The following is a 22,297-nucleotide window of genomic DNA, read 5'->3' on the forward strand; positions in this document are numbered from 1 at the left end:
ACATTCACATTTGAACAAAAGCTGTTTTATTTTTTTTTAGGCCGACAGTAATTCAAAGGAAAATAACATTGGATATGGGTATATTAACAAAAGCATCATGGACCACTGCCACAATTTTCCATGTGCCAGAAATTGTTAAATGTGGTTTTAATATCTGACACATTTTCACAATCCCAAATTTGAATATTGTAAATTTATTTAAAGTATATCAGTGTTCTATATTTAAAAAGAAACAATAGATTTTCATCTGTGCTGAGCATGTATTTTTATCTGAGTCACTAAAAACTGAGTACGTATTTGACTGGATGGTCTTGGGTGGTCACGTCCAAAAGGTGTCTGAATCAATTGAGTTTAAATCCAGTTTTGGGATTTTAATGACACATATGTTACATTCTTTCAAATTACTATTTAACAGCAGGTAACTCAGTTTATGACATGTAAAGCTTAATCCTTCATCTCCAGTTCCTGTGGTATGCTGTCACTCTATAGATGGGCCAAAACCACTGAGTGCAGTGTGCAATATATAGTACACCTGCTTCCTCAATGATTCAACGCAAACAGGTCAGCCTGAAAATTTCCAAACCTTTAGGTTAAGAGTAAGATCTGATCTTTATGGCTGTATAATAATTCTTTACCAAAGATTTTTGTGTATGCTTAAAAATCATGAGAGAATTTATTCACCATCAAGTCAATGAAGTTTTGTGACCCACAGCAACCTCTGTCAACCTTGACATCTACTCATTCAGTGTCTATTTCTGTATCACTAAATCTTCTGAAATCTTATAATTGATCAAAATCAGTACTGACTACATAGACAATCAGAGCCTACATCTGACTTGCTGAATCATCCAAACTCTAAAAAGTGCTGACAAAGTCTGTGTCCACCATTTTGGATCAGGGAGAGTCTGATCCATTCATTATTCTTAAACAGTTGACTATGACTTTATATTAAATAGCAACCACATAATGTGATATTTTGGTCCTTTTCCTAAATGCCTTATTATTTTCTAACGAATATTCTCTGAAATGCTTGATGCATCCAGAAGTACTTTTGCGAGGTAAAAGGTAGGCCGATAAATCAGCCCTTTACTTGTGATGATGTTGATTTTTGGGTGAGGGGCTGATATCACTTATTCATTAAAAGCTGCAATTATCTGCATGCAAACGTGGCTGCACACATCAGTGTACATTTTATACACTTACCAGTATTTTTCGTGGCTGTGTAGCTACCATCAGCTGTAGAGTTCTTTTGATGACGTGTACATTATATTTCTGGAGCATATCATAAACGTTTGGTGACTTGTAAGTCTACCTGGAATAGCACAACTATATGTCCTGTGTTCATTTTGAAATTCGCGCTGTATAAGGCCATTACCAATTACCGGTATGTGTCTAAAGTGTATGCAGGTTTGTTCTGGAAAGATCTGCATGCAGCAAAATTGCACATTTTAATGAACAGGTCATATCAGACCCAAATATTGTCCATCAGTATCAACACAGATTTGGGGGTGGTTTTATCAGACTAGGTAAAAGGTTAACAATATGAAATTGTTGGTTATGCTATTGAGGACAGATAGCAGCATGGTACTACAGCAAGCCACATACCAAGTCATGTGTGTTTTTACTAATTAGTAATTAACTGGTCTAAAAATATATAAAGACATTTATCCATGTACAGGCTGAAATATGATACCAGTCAGAGCAGGAAGAGTGGCAAAGAAATGAGTGGTTAATTATTTCAGTTGAATGCTGCATTCCACTCCTTTTTGCAAAAGGAACGTCTGATGTACACTTATTTTAAATTGTTCACGTACCTATCTATTATCCAGTTTTTACAGTATTTCTGATAAGAAAAACAATTGTAAGATGAAACCCACCACATTCCCTCCACAGTTCTGTTATGTAACAATGATCTTCTCCTGGGTCCTTGACACACTCCAAAACATCTGCACAGGTTGTTTCTGGTGTAACAGGTACATCTATGGTCTTCTGTCCATCATCAACATGTACTTTTAGTATGAACTGAAAGACAGACAATTAAGGTTGGCAAACCATATTTTTTAGAAATGCAAACCAGTAATTAGATTTAGGGCAATGTCCAAATTTAGCAAAACATGGAAGCAAGCCTGAATGCAAACACAATCTATAGAATAGGTCCTACTTTTAACACAGATCTGCATATGATAATGAATATGATATATGTCTGCAAAAATACATATGTCCCTACTTCAAACTGGGAAGCCAAAGTCCAAAAATATAACAAATTAAAAAACTGTCAACTGTATAATGGCCTGAAAATCTTATATTGGTCATTTACATATGCATACAAACATGCTCACCAAATTTCATTTATGTACTTGAAGTGGTTTTGTCATTATTCGTACTAACAAGGTTTTGTATTTAAAAAATGCATAGAAGTACCGCAAACAGTAAAAATTTATATCCCCATCATGTGACAGTACATGCTATACCCATCATGTGACAGTGCATGATATTCCCATCATGTGACATTAATGCAAACAGTACATATGCCCATCATGTGACAGTGAGGCAAACAACACATGATATGCCCATCATGTGACAGTACCGCAAACAGCATATGATATGCCCATCATGTGACAGAACTGAAAACAGCACATGATATGCCCATCATGTGACAGAACTGAAAACAGTACATGATATGCCCATCATGTGACAGTACATGATATGCCCATCATGTGACAGTATGGCAAACAGCACATGCACATCATGTTGACATTATCATATACTTTCTACATTATTTTCTAAGGTATTTTATAGTGCACCCACTGTGCTATTTATCACCATGCACCTGCTGTACTATGTATTACCATGTACCCACTGTACTATAGTATTTTCTAAGGTATTTTATAGTGCACCAACTGCACTATGGTATTACCATGCACATACTGTACAACAGTATGTACTAAGGTATTTTATATTGCACCCACTGTACTATATACTACCATGCACCCAATGTAATCTGGTGTTAATATGCACCCACTGTACTACAGCATTTTCTAAGATTTTTTTAAATTGCACCCACCGTATTATATATGACCTTGCACCCACTGTGCTATGTATTAGCATGCACACTCTGTACTACAGTATTTTCTATGGTATTTTGTTTATTGCACTCATTATACTAAAGTATTAACATGCACCCACTGTACTATGGTATTTTCCCAAATATAACATGCACCCAACAGGAAGTAGTTATATTCGATCTGATGTCACATTATGTGATGACAGATTGAGGAGTATGCTGTCCACAGCTGGTGCAGTGCATGTTAAACAAATATAAATACAAACAGTTGCTCATTTTCATCCTTTCTTTGTTTTTGATCCATTGATGTGTCCATTACTGCAAAACTACCATGACAAATTTATGGTTACAGCAATATCTCATGCATTATTACAAATGGAGTCCAGGAACATCACTTTGGGTAAAGTCAACAATGTTAAGATTGGCATTTAACTTCCAGGACTAAATTATTACAATTTGGAATTATTATTATTATTGCACGAGTTTGAAGTAATTCTTATTGGAAAAAGTCCCTTTACTATCCCCTAAGAATGACTAGAAAAATCCCACGGACTGCTAGATACCATATACAGATGCATAATAGACTGAATAACATTGCTACAGCCCCCAGGGACTAATGAACATAGTACATACTATCTTGGTCACACAAAAAAGCACATTCAAACAAGTGCAGAAAGAAGCACTGTAGTTAAATGATAACTATTAGGAATGGGATCACGAAAGTTTACTTGATAGATCCTTTATAAAAGCAACCTATGTTAGAAAACTAAAGTTTGGTTGGTCAGTTGGAAATCTGTACAGACAGACAAATGTGATTATTATTGGGCTCCAAAGAGTTCATCAAGTGTAACTGTATTCATCATAATATCCAAAACATTAAATGATTTTCCTCAAACAAAAAAAGAAAATGACTACATGATATATCTGTATAAGTACAAGTTTTTATTTTTCCATTTTTTTACCTTTTCTTATTTTTCTCAAGATATTTTACTGTTATTTTTGCTTTTCTTTCTCTGTCAATTTTTTTTTAATGAAATGTAAAAAACATGAGATATTATACATCATAGTACATTCACTTCAAAATTTGTGAATACAACTTACAAAAAACCTTAAGGAAGATTATTTTTGCAAATTAATTGGGTTACACTCTGAAATATAATGAGATTTTATTATTACATATAAAGATGCATTTTGGTTAAAAATCTCATGAAAATATTGTATGTAATTTCTATAAGGCTACACCAGCTTATCTGAGCAAAGCCTTAATTACCATATTTTACATAATATCCACATATACCTTAAAAAGCACACACACACACACTTTAGTCTGAACTCTCATAAATATATGTGTGAATGTACCTTGATCCCAGCATGCACCGAGGAAAGGAAACAGTTTTTAAAACCTGCCTACACCATCATAATTTTTAAACTTACTATCATGCATGCTTAGTGAGCCTATCTATACTTCATCCTGGAGGGATAAATCAATCTCAAAAAGAATTGTTTATAGAGAGAATGTATCTTCCAAGTAAAGAGCCGACAATCAATATAGCCAAAGGAAGCTAACTCTTCTAGCATATACATACATGTGATAGAAACACAGTATTATAATGAGGTTACACCTCACAAAATTATCAAAATACTTTGGTTTCACTTTTTTTCATGAGGTATAAATTTTAGTGAACTATATGGTTTGAAGCAACAACAAAAAATAAAGACCCAATGATAATGAATCAAATGTGCTGCAGACATTATCCACAACCAGGTTTTCTTACTCATACATTCCTAATTGTTGGTTCCACTCACTGCCTTAAACTGATATGTGAGATCAATAATGATAAGAGAAAAAGGAAAAGCATTAAGAATTTACCTACTGGTCTTGTTGAAGATTAAAGAATGGAAAATGAAATGATCATGAAAATTTAGATTTAATGTTTATTTCCATATAATCCTTCATTCAAGTGAAACTTCTGTTTAAAATACTTGTATAAAAAAATTGCACTTTGTCCTCAGCAAACTCTGCAGTTCAAGATTTATCCACAGTTATGATCCAGTTATCACAGTTTTGATCTACAATTTTCACAGTTATGATCCACAGTTGTGGTCCGCAGTTATGATCCATTTGAATGAATAATCGACATAAAGCATAAATAAATGCAAGCATTTATATTTCTGATTATGGTAGAAAACATACTGGTTAAAATTTAAACCCTCTTGGCAGGACATCTCACTTTTTCAATGCATTTTTAACTCAGTAAGTGCACAAAATACTACAACCATACACTAACCATGCATAAACTAATTACAGTACAGTACAGTACTAATTAAAGACCATGCATATTTACACTAATTACAGTACAGTACTAATTAAAGGCCATGTATACATAAACTAATTACAGTACAGTACAGTACTAATTAAAGACCATGCATATTTACACTAATTACAGTACAGTACTAATTAAAGACCATGCATATTTACACTAATTACAGCATAGAACTCAAGCTTACACATCATGGATTTTCAGGCCAAATCACTGAATAATCATCATGTTTATCAAGTGTCCTAGCTGGTACACAACAAATTTTGACACATAATTAATTCCAGAACTGCAAAATTATGTAGTCCCTACTTAATTATGAAAGCCATAGATAATTACATATGATCTCTCATTGTCTTTTGATCTAACTTGAATTATACCGATCTTAAAACCATGATTGTTGGAACACACTGATGTTGCAAATGCATAAACAGTGATTTTAAGTAAAAGATTATATACAGATGCACTTCAATAACCACTTCACACAGCGTTGTCGGCTGCGTCATTCTGTATCATACCAATTTCGCAGAGATAGGCATTGATTGATTTGTGCTCATACTGGCAATTCCACTGCTATAACTGTTCAAGACAACAACTTTTGTTCTCAACAGATTTTTATTCTTTTGTTTTCTTCAGTTGGGATATTTACTAAGGTGATTCTGCAAAACTAAACATCTATAAATATGTGAACTTAGGAAGAATCCAAGAATATAAGTATTGGCATCAATGCAAATGTCTTTTTTTTATGAAACCACAAAAATTTCTGTACCAATGAAAATAGATAAAATATTAGTAATACTTAACCACAGAGTGTACAAATTATATTAAATATGGTATACAAATTATATTAAATATGGTATACAAATTATATTAAATATGGTATTAAACATTCACAACATTTTCTGCTTTAATATTCATATTTTAGCAACAGAAAAGAACTGTTTGGAATTTTGTTTATATGGCCTCATGACATTACTTGAATTAGTAAACACATGGAGCTTTGATGTCCTTCCAAGTTTCCTGTTCATTGATAACCCCCTCAAATGATTACATATGGTTTTTAATGTTTTGCACTTTCGTTTTTTTATATGTATGAATAGGTAAATATGATTTTCAAATTAATATTAAGATTTTAAAAATTCACAAAACACTGAAAAAAGTGTCAGAGAAATATTTTGGTACAAGAAATATTAAAGAATTTGTGGACTAATAATGTTTAAAAGATTAAGGGCAATACGGTATGTAGGACAGATAATGCATTTGTTAAAAGATTAAGGGAAATACGGTATGTAGGACAGACAATGCATTTGTTAAAAAATTAAGGGAAATATGGTATGTAGGACAGATAATGCATTTGTTAAAAGATTAAGGGAAATACAGTATGTAAGACAGACAATGCATTTGTTAAAAGATTAAGGGAAATACGGTATGTAGGACAGACGATGCATTTGTTAAAAGATTAAGGGAAATACGGTATGTAGGACAGACAATGCATTTGTTAAAAGATTAAGGGAAATACGGTATGTAGAACAGACAATGCATTTGTTAAAAGATTAAGGGAAATACGGTATGTAGGACAGACAATGCATTTGTTAAAAGATTAAGGGAAATACAATATGTAGGACAGACAATGCATTTGTTAAAAGATTAAAGGAAATACGGTATGTACAGATGAGGCATTTGTTAAAAGATTAAGGGAAATACGGTATGTAGGACAGATTATGCATTTGTTAAAAGCAAGGATAGTATAAAAGACGGCTTTAATTCATAAATCATATGTCAGACACGACATACTTGAGGTCCAGGAGACGAATACAACCAAGGTTGTCTCAGTCTGTTTCTATAAAGGTTTAGAAAGTCAAGAGGAGGAAGCTAGTGTCATCCATTCATTTAAAGTATGGTCTCCTTTAATTCATTCATTCAACTAACATGGTGTGTCCTTGGAAAAGGCACTTTACTTCACCTGCCTTGGCACTAAATAAACTACTTGTATTGTTGTGCTATATGCACCAAACAAAACAAAACCAAATCAAAATTATTCATTCACACAAAAATGGCTCTTAATCACTGAGAATGGTTTTGGTATACTGTAACTGTCTTGCTTATAAGTCGAGTCAAACTGCAAACAACAAATATCCTGATCTGCCATAGCATAATACACATGCAGATCAGGGTTTATGTTGTTTGTTCTACTGATTACTCCTAACAAACTGCACAGACCCAGATCTGCCAATTCAATATGCAATGGGAGATCTGCGTTTGTGTACTTTGCTGTTGAACTCATCTTATAAGTGAGTACATATGGTATGTAAAGAGACAAAGTTACAGAATGCAAAAACGTTTGTTGTATGGTTTTCATTGAAAAACATCATCATCCAAAGCTACCAGGAAAAAATGTACCACATATCAATCTGTAAATAGTGATGAAAATGTTTTGCACTAACATAATGTGCCAACAGACAAGACAATACATAAAAACTTAAAAACACATGAAGATTTGGATATGTACTTTTTACTTGAGTAAATACAGATACACCATTTTTTAGCATAAACATTGCTGGGGTCTGCATAAGTTTTAAAAGTGATGAACCGATTTTGTGTCTGTGATAGTGGTGGTGGTGGTAGATAAAATGCAAGGGAGGGGAGGGGCTTATAATCCATAGACAGTTTGCTTTCTTAAATAAATGTGTATTTTGTATAAAAGTTGGATGTGAGTTTATATTCAAAAGCACAGGCTTATAGTTGGAATAATACAGTATTCTATGAATTAGGCTGTTTTGCCAGGGTTATCATTAGGAAACTGTTCCACATCACAAACTTATGAATGTCCATACTACCACTACTGCTGACAAAATGATCCATGGTGTCTTGTCTGTTTTACAAGAATACACAACAAAAATGTCACTCCATATGGTGCCTTGTATAGCCAAGTATTACACAGAAAGAACTTGTTTTCTCCTTACTTTTCCATATGTACTTTTCTCTACATTATATTTAGAAAGATGCAACAGATATGAAATTGGATGAAAACAGCGTGATTTATCTTTCCTGAAATTTGATCCAGGCCCTGTCATAGTCACTTTTAATCTGCAATGAAAATCTTGTATAATGGATAGCTGGATATATGACAAAGGATGTTTAATATGCAATGTATCAATGGGTACATGACAAAGGACCTTTAATTTGCAATGTATCAATGGATACATGACAAAAAACTTTAATTTGCAATGCATCAATGGGTACATGACAAAGGGCCTTTAATTTGCAATGTGTCAATGGGTACATGACAAAGGACCTTTAATTTGCAATGTATCGATGGGTACATGACAAAGGATTTTTAATCTTCAATGTGTTAATGGGTACATGACAAAGGACTTAATCTGAAATGCATACATTATAAAGGATCCCATTCACTGCAATTTGGCTCTACAGGACCTTGAACTGAGGCACTTGTGTTGGGGAAACAAAGTTAGTTGAACGGCCAATCAAGGGGCATAACTCTAAATCATGGAATTCTAGAAATCCAACTCACTTAAGGTCTTGTAAATATTTAAGGTTCATCATAAATCTGGTTGAAATCCAAGATTTCTCTGTCAACTTATGCTGCAGTATTCGAAAGAGGATGGGCAATCAAGAGTCGTTATTTTTTAAAATGATACTGTGCAGTGCTGAAAATCATGCCAGTTTTTTAAGATCTCATCAAGACATTAAGCTGCATTTGAAATTTGGTTGAAATGCAACAGTTATTTCAGTACATAATGCAACAACAAGAGGCCTTCAAAATTTCCCAGAATTCAAGATAAGACACCTTAATCTAACATTCTTTTTTTTTCAACTGCCAAGTAATTTGAAACTGCTTGTCTGATATTCATAAGAAACATACCGAATTTGGTAACAAAATTTTTTGTAAAGAAATCTTGGTAACTGATCTGACCTGAACCTGATATCATTGATAGGAATCAATTAATTTGTGTCACACTATCAAGATATATCCACAAGCTAGGTTGGCTAAACCTATAATTAAATATTTTCTGGAGAAATTTCTTTTGCATTATTTAAGTGGTTTTATTCAAGGTATACATCACATATATCTTCAAACTGGGTTGGATACAAATCCATTTATACCTGTTTGTGTTATCATGCCAAGCCAGTACCGTCAAAATCCTTCAAAATCTTTGACCTCAATCAATGTCAGTATACCAACTATCACCTTCTTCATTGGAATGCATTTTAATAACAAGTCCAGTCAAAATTCACTTGTAAAAGTACAAGTCACTGCATTCATAAGATCAATGAAGAATGCAGGCAACGACCTCTGATTTCACCACAAGGACAATTTGGTCTAGTTATCAAAGCTCCCTCACAAAACTGGGGGCAAATTGATGGTCAGAGAGGTGCACAGCCTTTTTGATATACCAGTAGGGCTAAAGCGGTTAATATTTTGACCAGTTATCAGTGTAATATATTAACTAAAACAATAGCTGTTTAACAACATTAAAAATCAACTCATGTAGAGAGTGTGAACTGGCAAGAATTATGGCATAATTAAAGCATCCAGCTTCTAAAATCTACATGTTACACTTGCTGACACAATATTTTCCACTTGTTTGCATGGGCTCAAGGAATACATTTCATTTTTAATTATTTTGTCATATTTTTCATGCGGTAATCAGCAGCAAACAGGCTATTCAGCAGAATCGTTCAAACACAAAACAAAAAACTTCTGTATCATTAAGTGTTAAAATTATTTAGCCACAAAACCTGAACAAGCCTGAACTGGTGAAGTAAGAAAACTATTCATGTGTTCACAGATATGTTCGTGTATTTGCATCTTTTCATCAAGTGTGATTAAAGATGATATTAATATTATTCTGTATCATATTTTAGAATAACAGATCACAGTACATGCATAGCATTTGTCTGTATCATATCTTAGAGAACAGATCTCAGTACACATATAACATTTGTCTGTATCATATCTTAGAGAACAGATCACAGTACATGCATAGCATTTGTCTGTATCATATCTTAGAGAACAGATCTCAGTACACATATAACATTTGTCTGTATCATATCTTAAAATGATACATCTCGGTACACCTATAGTATCTGTCTGCATGATATCTTAGAATAATAGATCACAGTATATGTACAGCTTTTGTCTGCATCATATTTTAGAGTAATATCTTGAAGAAAAGATCACAGTATATGTATAGCATTTGTCAGCAACCATTCAGAGCTATCAGAATGATTCAATACATATGAAAAAGTTGTTATGAAGAAAAGGCCGGGAGTGAGACATTTGGTTAATTTTCAATCTGCACATAAATTTGTTCTGCTTACTAAATGCACTTGGTGCTGTGAAGCAAGGAGGGGGAGGGGAAGGGGAAGGAGGAGGTTGGTTAACCCAAAACCAAGTTTTGTAACTGGTTACCATTGTCTGTGTAATTGTTATACTAGTTTACCATGATATTTTGTTCAAGCAAAATGTACCACAGTACTTATCCATTATACCAGTACTTATCCATATACCAGTACTTATCCATATACCAGTACTTATCCATTATACCAGTACTTATCCATTATACCAGTACTTATCCATTATACCAGTACTTATCCATTATACCAGTACTTATCCATTATACCAGTTCTTATCCATTATACCAGTACTTATCCATTATACCAGTACTTATCCATTATACCAGTACTTATCCATTATACCAGTACTTATCCATTATACCAGTACTTATCCATATACCAGTACTTATCCATTATACCAGTACTTATCCATTATACCAGTACTTATCCATATACCAGTACTTATCCATTATACCAGTACTTATCCATTATACCAGTACTTATCCATATACCAGTACTTATCCATTATACCAGTTCTTATCCATTATACCAGTACTTATCCATTATACCAGTACTTATCCATTATACCAGTACTTATCCATTATACCAGTACTTATCCATTATACCAGTACTTATCCATATACCAGTTCTTATCCATTATACCAGTACTTATCCATTATACCAGTACTTATCCATTATACCAGTACTTATCCATTATACCAGTACTTATCCATTATACCAGTACTTATCCATTATACCAGTACTTATCCATTATACCAGTACTTATCCATTATACCAGTAATTATCCATTATACCAGTACTTATCCATTATACCAGTACTTATCCATTATACCAGTTCTTATCCATTATACCAGTACTTATCCATTATACCAGTAATTATCCATTATACCAGTACTTATCCATATACCAGTTCTTATCCATTATACCAGTACTTATCCATTATACCAGTACTTATCCATTATACCAGTACTTATCCATATACCAGTACTTATCCATTATACCAGTACTTATCCATTATACCAGTACTTATCCATATACCAGTACTTATCCATTATACCAGTACTTATCCATTATACCAGTACTTATCCATTATACCAGTAATTATCCATTATACCAGTACTTATCCATATACCAGTACTTTGGCAGTTTCCAGCAGTAAAGAATATGTGGAAATTCTCACATAATCCTTTTATGAATTTAATCATATTACAATCATGTTTTCTAATTTAAATCAATATAGTTCAAAAAGTTACTTAAATATTTACAAAACTGCTGTATTTGTCACAAAATTTAGAATATTACTAAATTTGTTTGTTAATGAATCTTTAATTGTGTGGTTGTCATGTGTCACATATGCAAACATTGCAACTAAATGGGATGTTGTGAAAGATATTTAAGTTAAATCCAACACGTGGAAACATATTTAATTTAATTTAAGAAAAAGGCAAAGAAAAAGTTGTCTACATGTAAATATGAATGTACCTATATTCCTTTTAGACTTGTGTGTGTGTGTGTGTGTATGTGTGTGTGTGTGTGATTTAGATTTTTAACATTGCTTTAACAATTTTAGTCATATCACTATGATGTCTGCAGCATGGCAGTTTATAGTAACTTCTACCACTGGGGCATCATGCTGTAGATGTTGCAACATGTCCAGTCACATTATCCTGACACCAGGCTGACCAGTTCTAACACTAACCCTTCAATGGTGAGCACCAAGTGAGGGAACTGCTAAATCTATTTTTATAAGTCTTTGGAATGACTTGGCTGGTTACAAAACCTGTGATGTCCTAACCACTTAGACCACTGCAGCAGCATCCCCTGTAGGTTTGATTATCGTTGTAAGACTTTCAATAGAGTGCAGTCATTCTTTGTTTGAATTTTAATTAATTTCTTAAGCAGACTAAACATTTTCTTCTTCCTGACTCAGTGTGTTTTATATTTTATGTTTACTCTTTCCGATAAATATCTTTCCCCTGTGTTGGGCTGGATTTTGGTATTACTGTTTGCACTCCTCGTTTCCCTGCCCATGATAATACCATATGTACTCAGTTATAAGTCAAGTCAAACCGCAAACAACAAAAAGATCCTGCTATGCTGTAACATAATGTGCCTGCAGCTCAGGGTCTATCTTGTTTGTTTTACTGACTACTCCTAATAAACTGTACAGGCCAAGATCTGCCAGATTTGAACACTGTACAACATATTTAGACCAAATCCAAAGTTTGGATGTATTTTAGTTATTTAATTCAGGTATTGCTTTCCAAGACCGAATCCTAAAATTTGCAGGATGGAAACTTTTTTTACATTTGAATTTTACATAAATTCTCAAGTCCACTAAATATTTTCTTGTTTGTTGAGTAAGGGTGTTTGGTATTCACTGTCCCTGTAGTTTTATACCTTACTCCCTATACGGTAAATATCTCACCAGGTTGCTGGTATCCCACTCAAAATTTCCCTGCCTATTACATCAACAGTGTAGCTTAGTAAATTGCAGGCTTCAGTGTCAACACTTCCCATTGTTATGGACAGGCTATCAAATATCTGCAGTCTGTAGTGCAAGGTTAATCATCTAACTTCAGTTACAGCATTTAGATTACTGCTTATACAACAAATAACATCCACTTATCAAATTCATATACTATAAGGAACTGACCTTTTAATAGGTGGATAGATTTTCTTTTGAGTTGAGATATGTTATTTTCTTGAGATAATATTTTCTCAGATAAAATACTGGATATAATACAGTGTTAATGGATATAATACAGTGTTATTTTGCTATCAATCACAGCAATATATTTTTTCTACCTATTCACTGACAGAAATTTAAACACAAAAATGTCAGGCACCTGCCCTAGAAAATTAAATTGTTAGCCCCTAATATAAATGTCGTAAACTGCAGCATGTTTAGAAATACCACAGTACAAATTTTTTCATGGTACACAACTCTAGTCACAATGATCCTTGTCCTGGATCATTATCAATAGGACTCTTTATTGCGTTAATCACAAGCCTTCCACAAACCGTGTCTAATATAGATGGTATAGAACTAAACTGATTATGCAAAAACCACATTTCTTCTAACCTTGATTTTTAATGACCGCTTGACTCCAAAATCAAAAAGGCTTATTTTTTGCCTAACATGTTAAACCTACACAAACTCTGGTGAATGTATATGGTTGATAACTGAAATATTTACCGGTATGCTAAAACTATTTTCCCTTTTTCAGACAGTGACATTGCCCCCCCATCTCCAGTTTAATACCTTACTCCAAGGGTAAGCCTTCCACAAAGTTGAGTCCAGTTCTGTAATATAATAATAAAAGCATGTGCAGAAAACATTTTTCTTCTCTTAGTCAATGACTGAGGCCTCTGACCCCGAATTCAGTAAACTTCTTCCTTCTCCCAAGTACAATCCATCCACAAAGATTTGTACTATAGATGGTGAAGAGTGACTCAAGTTAATATACAGAAATGATATAGGGAACATACTCACAGACAGACAGACAGGCACAATAACATAATATGTTCCACTGTATGGGAGGCATAAAACAAATGAAAAGCATTCTAAAAACCAAATATTTAAGATTATTAACTCGGTGAAGTTTTCATATTAGTATTTTGATATTATATTCTCAGAGATTCATATTTTCCTTCATTTAGATTATTGATATCCAATATTTAATATAAAAATGTCTGGTTCTAAAATGAATGACAATGATGATGATGAATTCATGGCTGTCCAAACTTCCAATAATTATTATAAAAAGAAATATCTGGTTTAAATAATTTTAGAGTTCTATTTTGCTGTGGATCATCACAGGACTGATTTTTTTAAAAATTACTATTTGTTTATATCTTAATTATTTATTGTAGGTTGTACATGTATAACCAATGATTTTGCCCAGAAAGATACCAGTGTGTGTGTGTGTGTGTGTGTGTGTGTGTGTGTGTGTGTGATTTGGATATTTAATGTACTTTTAAAAAATTTCCAGTCATATTGCTATAATGTCTGCAGTGTGGAAGTTTATAGTCATGTCTAGCACAGGGGCATCATGCCACAGATGTCCCACCCAGTCACATTGTGACACCAGGCCAACCAGTCCTAACACTAACGTCTTAAAGCTGATCACCAAGCGAGGCAGCTGCTAGTACCATTTTCATAATTCTTGGTATGACTCGGCAAGGGTTCAAAACTGTGACTTCCTGCATCCAAGGCAATGCTCTAAACACTTAGGCTTCCGTAGTAGTCAAAAATACAATTTTTAAGACCTTGTTGTCATGAGAATTTTGACAAGAATTAGATAAAAGGATATACATGTTGATTCAAAATAAAAAAATAAAAAACATGTATATATCTATCACATTTATACAATCTTATTTTATCTTTACAGATGCTATTGTGGCAAAATAAATTACTTGGTAAGGAAAACATAACTGAAACAATGTCAGAGATATACTAATTAATAAAGAAAATAGATTTGTAGCACCACCTCTTTTGCTGGCACTAATGATGACTTTAATCCCCACCCCCCAGGTCATTTAAATTTGGCTGGTTCTGCAAAGTTCATCCAAGGTCAAAATATCTGGTTATCAGTCTAGTGGACAGTAGGGCATGAGCAAGTAAGGAAGCACAGTCATTCATGGCCAGATGGGTCAATGAGGGATTCTTTGAACAGTGCCACTCAACTGGACTTGAAGATATACCCTAGGGTCAGCCTTGGGCAATATAACATTACATCCGAATCTTGTATATTCGAGTACATGTATATGAAAACTTCAACCTCTGAACTGATTTGTGAAAACATTTACAATTTGTGTGTGTGTGTGTGTGCGTGTGTGTGTGTGTGAGTGAGTGCATACATGCACGTGTACATGTGTGTCGGATTTTTAACATAGCTTGAAAAAATACCAGTCATATCGCAACGATGTCTGCAATGTGGCAGTTTATAGCAATGTCTAGCACTGGGGCATCATGCCACAGACATGTAGCATCATGTCCACCCAGTCACATTATCCTGACACCAGGTTGACCAGTCCTAACACTAACCTCTTAATGCTGAGCACCTAGCGAGGCAGCTGTTAGTACCATTTTTGTAAGTCTTTGGTATGACTCGGCTGGGGTTCAAACCTGTGACCTTCCACATCCAAGGTGGATGCTCTTATCACTTAAGCCACCAGAGCGGTCTTTACAATTTGTAAACATATCCGAGAGAGAACACTGGATCTTTCTGGAACCTCCACATAAATGACTCCAATTTCAGAAGGGTAACATGATCAGCCAGTCAGATGCCAGATGACTTGAGTAATGTTATCTCACTCCTTACCAAACTTGTCCAAGATTTTAATGATATAAGAACTATTTGTGGTCTGTAATTTGTATGCACATGACTAATTTATGTGAACATGTAGGTGAGTGATGGGTAGGGATTATTTGCACTCTGTATATATCTCTACATATATCTTAGAGAGCCTCTTAGGTAGATTAGCTCTCTTATGTAACTAATTGAGTCACCCTCATTAAATATTGTCTTCATCCTCATCATCATCATCATCATCATTAAACTACAGTACATATTTAAGACCTAACCGTAGCTTGGTAAATAAAGCATTTCACAACAAGGAAGAGATAATTTATGATAGCCCGATGAAATGATCAGTGATAGCACTAAAGAAAATAAAGTGATCCTAGATTAGCATAATCTTTCCTATCAACTGGTACTTCTAACCATATCTAAATAAACAAGACCCACCTGTCTTATCAGGACCCTGTGTAGTTGGCACACCTATTTGGTCTGTCATTATTATCAACCTTTTACATGCCCAGTAGCTACTGAATAGTTTTTCTAGCCATTCATTTTGATCCATGGACAAATTTTCATTCACAACCGCTGCAGGGAATACTAGATTTGGAGAAGATTCATAAAAAGATGTATTTTTGGGGGGAAATTTGTATGGGTCAGATATGGGTTCCATTATAAATATTTAAAAAAACAAAGTTCTTTAGAAGTATGCCAAATGCAAATAAGTAACTTCTGAATTAATATTCTCCTGAAAACAAAAATGCATATTTTTTTTTCTCCAATGAATATCCACCAAATTGTGGGACATTTGCCATTAAATTTCATCTATCCCAAATAAATCAGAAATGCAGGGTCAATTCTGGCCTCTGTATATTTTATGGGTTAAATTAACCTCTCCAAGGGGGATTTTCTTTAAAAATGGCGAGATTTACTGACATGAACAAAGGTAGGGCTTGCCAAATATTATGCACAAATTTCTCCCATTCAGTTGAATTCTTGTCATGGTTATTGAGAAATGAGCACAAGTCCAGCAATCAAGATCACAGACACTGAAATAGTCATGCATATGATTCTACCCGATGTAGGACAGAAATGTTTGAAAGGCTATCTACCAAAGAATGGCTACTAAATGAATATTTCGGTTTTGTCGGTTTAATACCATTTTTTAGAATATGAAAGGCTATACATGGCAGCCAGTATATCTGGTGGAAAACCTGGAAAGAAAGAACCACTCTCCCACAGAAAGCTACTGGCAAGCTTTAATCATATATCCACACTGACGAAGACAAGACTCAAACCAAAATAGAAATATAAGTGATCTTTTAAGGCTAGCACTTAGCCCACTCCAGCACTGGAGGCCCTGCTTCTATATATCGTATATACTCACTTATAAGACTAAGTCCAATTGCAAACTGCAAAGACATAGATCTGCTGTCGTACAATGTGCCAACAGATCTGGGTCTGTAAAGGTTGTTAGGAGTAATCAGTAGAACAAACAACACAGATCCTGATCTGCATGTGTATTAGGCAACAGCAGATCAAATTTTCATTGACTGTAGTTTGACTCGACATATCACATTATCAGAGAGTATATACAGTAAGAAAAGCTATAAGTAAAAATCGTATCAAACCCCATAGCCAGCTTCTAACCCATTTTATGGAGTCACAGGATAGAAAGTCACAGACAGAAAGTCATAGGACAAAAAGTCACAATTTGAATTTTTTCTATAATGAGATATGTAGGCCAAAATGTCACAGGACATAAAGCCACACTTTAAATTTTGTAATGTTGCAGGTATTTACATGAAGGACAAAATTTAACCACACCTTTTTCATTGAGATATTAACATAATAAGCAAAGTATCAGCCATATATTGATTCGAGTCCAAGGTTCGCCTAGCATGGGTACATGGGAAAGCCTGCCAGTAGCTTCTCGTGGATCGGTGGTTTTTCCCTAGGTTTTCCAGGATTCTTCCTCCACCAGTTATACTGACTGCCATGTGTAGCCTATCTTGTGCTGAAAAATGGCATTAAACCCAAGAACAACAACAACAAAAAAATCAGCCATATAATTGTTTAATATTTTCAAGATATTCTATTGCAGTTAGCAACACAAAAGGAGTATATATGGTATTAACAAAGCCGTTGATTTTGATATTTATTTCAATGGCCTATTTTGATATTTATTTCATAGGCCTGATTTTGATATTTATTTCATAGGCCTGATTTTGATATTTGTTTAATAGGCCTGATTTTGATATTTATTTCATAGGCCTGATTTTGAAGCCAAGGAAAGCAAAGGCACTTAGCACAACAAAGGTTTCATTTTATTAACATACTTGTTTAAAAAGTAATTAGAGATTGAAACCAAAGTTTTACCTATATATCCTTATCAGAGTTACCTTTCCCATCTAAGAGTAAGTCTTTAGTAAAACTCCATACATGTATCTCAATGTTATAAAATTGTTTTATAATTTGTCCTTGAGACTTCAGTTGCTGAACAATTAGCCTTTTCCTGTGAAGCCATCGATTCATTGCGATCATAGTAATAATTAAGAATAATAAAATACAATGATTTGAATACAATTTTTTTAATTTGTGAAAATTCAAATTGTGATCTTTTGTCCTGCATGCCCATCATTACTATTATAATTTAAATTGTGACTTTTTATCCTGTGACTTAGTTTCCAAAGTGTATTTGTGACTTTTTGAACTGTGACTTAGTGTTCCATAACATATTTGTGACTCTTTGTCTTGTGACTTAGTTTCCATAGTGTATTTGTGACATTTTGTCCTGTGACTGTTTATTCCATGTATATTCCATGTGTATTTGTGACTCTTTGTCCTGTGACTTAGTGTTCCAAAGTGTATCTGTGACTTTATGTCCTGTGACATAGTGTTCCAGTGTATTTGTGACTTCTTATCCTGTGAATTAGCATTCCATAGTGTATTTGTTTCTTTTTGTCCTGTGACTTAGTGTTCCATAGTTATTTCTGACTTTTTGTCCTGTGAGTTACTATTCCATATGTATCTGTGACTATCTTTCTGTTTACCTGTTTCCTGACTCACTTAAAGTTGAACACTGAGGATGCAGTCAAGAGGACTGTTCTTTGCACTAGTGCACATACTAAAAACTTTCTCAACACTCAAATGTCCAGAACATTAGGCCTAAAACGTGTTCTCATGCTGAGAACATACATATGCTTTTAGTAGGTGTGAGCTTCGTACATATTATTATGCATTTTACTAGTTTGTGATCAGTGATCGCACACGCAATGTTCTCGTTGTTTGATTAAACCAGGAATGTGACCTTCTTGTTCAGGAAAAGGTCTCTTGAATGCATCCGGAAATTCTGGCTAAAAGATTCCATTTCATTTTGTGTTTTTTGTACTCTGGCACTGAAGAATTCAATATTTATTTACAGATAACTGCACTAGTGAGGACATATTTTAGATAACCTTGACTCCAGTTTGACAACACACTCACATACAACAATAAATGTATTGAAGCTATGCCAGTAGATATATCACTAGACACAAAGTTAAATGAGAGAATTGGAGTTTTTTATTCTATATTTTAACAACAATCTGAAAATCCAAACCTAGATTTTTTTAGATGAATGATTCTAAATTCTCTTTTTAAAAGAATTTCATGATAAGAGTACATTTTTTGTTTCCAACTGTTATGTAGACAGAAACACGTTAGTCAAAGATCAGTGTTGTAGACTGATAACTTCAGTCAAAATTCAGTGTTGCAGATGGCAACACTTCACTCAATATCAGTACAAAAGGCTCAAGTCTGAAGATCATAGCCGTGTCTAGATTTATTCAGATAATAAAACTGAATTAGTCTGTAAAAAGCCAGATACATGTCAGTGTTAATGACTTAATTTCTGTAACACGCCAGATAAAAGAAGTCAAGTTTAACAGAATATTCTTATTAGTTACATTATCAAATTTTAGCTCATAATTCTACCATGGTTTTACAATGACCTTTTCTGCCCTTGGACACACAGATCAGTGAAAATCTATAGACTGGTTCTTCTTCCTGTTATGAACCATATGACTAAATCTCAATATTAAAAAGTCAGTTACGTCCTGTGACAGCAACTTGTGAAGGAAACAAAACTCTTTGCAGCGAACTATGAAATATAAAACACTTCCTTCTCATTTAATTGCCAGCATCCTGGCTTGTATTGAATAATTATAACTGTCACAATCTGATTTATGTTCAGAATCCTTAACATATCTCTGTTGTTTAGTAAAAAGCTTTTAATTTAAATAAGTGCTTCAACACTTTCTGTGGACTGTTGGTAAAATGTGCAATCACAAATGCAAAATCTGGAGTTTTTGGACCATGTGAAAAATTGTCTTTGCCCTTTAAAATGAATAAAATTTCCGTGTCTGGCAAGTTTATTTCAGCATACAATCTACATTAAACTTTTTTTTGCATGTGATATCTGAGTGTGCTGGAGTCCATTTCTGCAGTACACAGTAATTTTGCTTTAACAGGGGTCACTGAGTGGTGCAACTGTCATGGCCGGTTTGGTGATATTTACTGTCATTAAATTCGTGAAATTTTTGTTGTCAGATGATAGTTTGAAATGGATGAACTCATGGTACATGTACTACATTATTATGCCAATTCCACTGTGGTTAAATCTGTAGCTTTAAAAACAAATGCCAAATGGTACCATGTCTGGTATTCCAAGTACCATACTTATGTATAAGCTCAAACCAAGTTTGCAATCTGCACTGATCCTGATCCTAATCTTTCATCACATAATGTGCTGGCAGATCTGGGTCTATGCAGTTTGTTTGGAATAATCATTAGAACAAACAAAACAGACCCTATACTTGTAGCACATCATGTGACTGCTAATCGTGGTCTATGTTGTTTGAAACTGGACCCGACTTATAAGTGAGCATATACTGTAATGTAGTGGAACAGGGGATCAAATGAAGAATAATTAAGTAACTATTGAAAGAAATAATAACTGAAACATTATCAATCATTTGTTTCTTATGATCAGTTCCTAGATTTCCATTCCAGTCGCAACCCTTCACATGATCTGTGGGGTATACCTAATTGCCAATTTATAAATGCCTGAGTGTGAACCAATGCAAGAGGAAACCAACTGTATTAATTAGTATGAAAAGGTAACAAAATTACAGCTTATGAAACAGAATCAAGCCTCTAGCATAAGCTGCATTTTTGGTCTGGAGGACAGAAAGTTATAGAACAAAAATATAATGTCCTGTTACTTTTTGTTCTACATGGCATCCAGTGCTAGGATAATTCAAATTGTGACTTTCTGTCCTGTGACCATCTGTCCTATGACTGTTCCAGTGACCTAAGTGGTGAGAGCATCTGCCTTGGATGCAGGAGGTTGTGGGTTCGAACCCCGGCTGAATCATACCAAAAATTTATAAAAATGTTATTAGCGGCTGCCTTGCTTGGTACTCAGCATTAAGAGGTTAGTGTTAGGATTGGTCTCCTGTTATCAGGATAATGTGACTGGGTGGGACATGATGCTACATGTCTGTGGCATGATGTATTAAGGTGTTCCCTATGTCTTTGTATTTAGGTGTTCAATATGTCTTTATAGTAACATGTTTCCTACGTCATTGTATTAAGGTGTTCCCTGTGTCTTTGTATTAAAGTGTTCCATATGTCTTTATAGTAAGGTGTTCCCTATATCTTTGCATTATGGTGTTCCATGTCTTTGTATTAAGGTGTTCCATATCTCTTTGCACTAAGTTGTTCCATATGTTTTTATAGTAACATGTTTCCTATGTCACTGTATTAAGGTGTTCCCTGTGTCTTTGTATTAAAGTGTTCCATATGTCTTTATAGTAAGGTGTTCCCTATATCTTTGCATTAAGGTGTTCCGTGTCTTTGTATTAAGGTGTTCCATATCTCTTTGCACTAAGCTGTTCCATATGTCTTTATAGTAACATGTTTCCTATGTCACTGTATTAAGGTGTTCCCTGTGTCTTTGTATTAAGGTGTTCCATATGTCTTTATAGTAAGGTGTTTCCTATATCTTTGCATTAAGGTGTTCTGTGTCTTTGTATTAAGGTGTTCCATATCTCTTTGCACTAAGCTGTTCCATATGTCTTGATAGTAACATGTTTCCTATGTCATTGTATTAAGGTGTTCCCTGTGTCTTTGTATTAAAGTGTTCCATATGTCTTTGCATTAGGTGTTCCATATGTCTTTGTATTAAGGTG

The 22,297-nt window shown here is 34.1% G+C and overlaps 2 protein-coding genes across 5 annotated transcripts in view; one reads left to right on the forward strand and one right to left on the reverse strand.

Moving 5' to 3' along the window:
• The window catches only part of LOC149805565 (uncharacterized), a 460,129-nt gene that overhangs the window by 271,244 nt on the left and 166,588 nt on the right, over nt 1–22,297 (forward strand). The gene's annotated exons all lie outside the window — the stretch shown is intronic.
• Nucleotides 1–22,297, reverse strand: part of LOC149805567 (apoptosis-stimulating of p53 protein 2-like) — a 238,937-nt gene that overhangs the window by 134,003 nt on the left and 82,637 nt on the right. For all 4 annotated transcript variants that reach the window (XM_089950169.1, XM_089950170.1, XM_089950168.1 and 1 more), the window contains exon 2: nt 1,878–2,022. In XM_089950169.1, coding sequence (XP_089806295.1) covers nt 1,878–2,022 — 145 coding nt within the window. The remainder of the gene's footprint in view (nt 1–1,877; nt 2,023–22,297) is intronic.

This window comes from Sinohyriopsis cumingii, chromosome 2, assembly GCF_028554795.1.
Source record: "Sinohyriopsis cumingii isolate HCF-2022 chromosome 2, ASM2855479v2, whole genome shotgun sequence".
Classification (NCBI taxonomy): Eukaryota; Metazoa; Mollusca; class Bivalvia; order Unionida; family Unionidae; genus Sinohyriopsis; species Sinohyriopsis cumingii.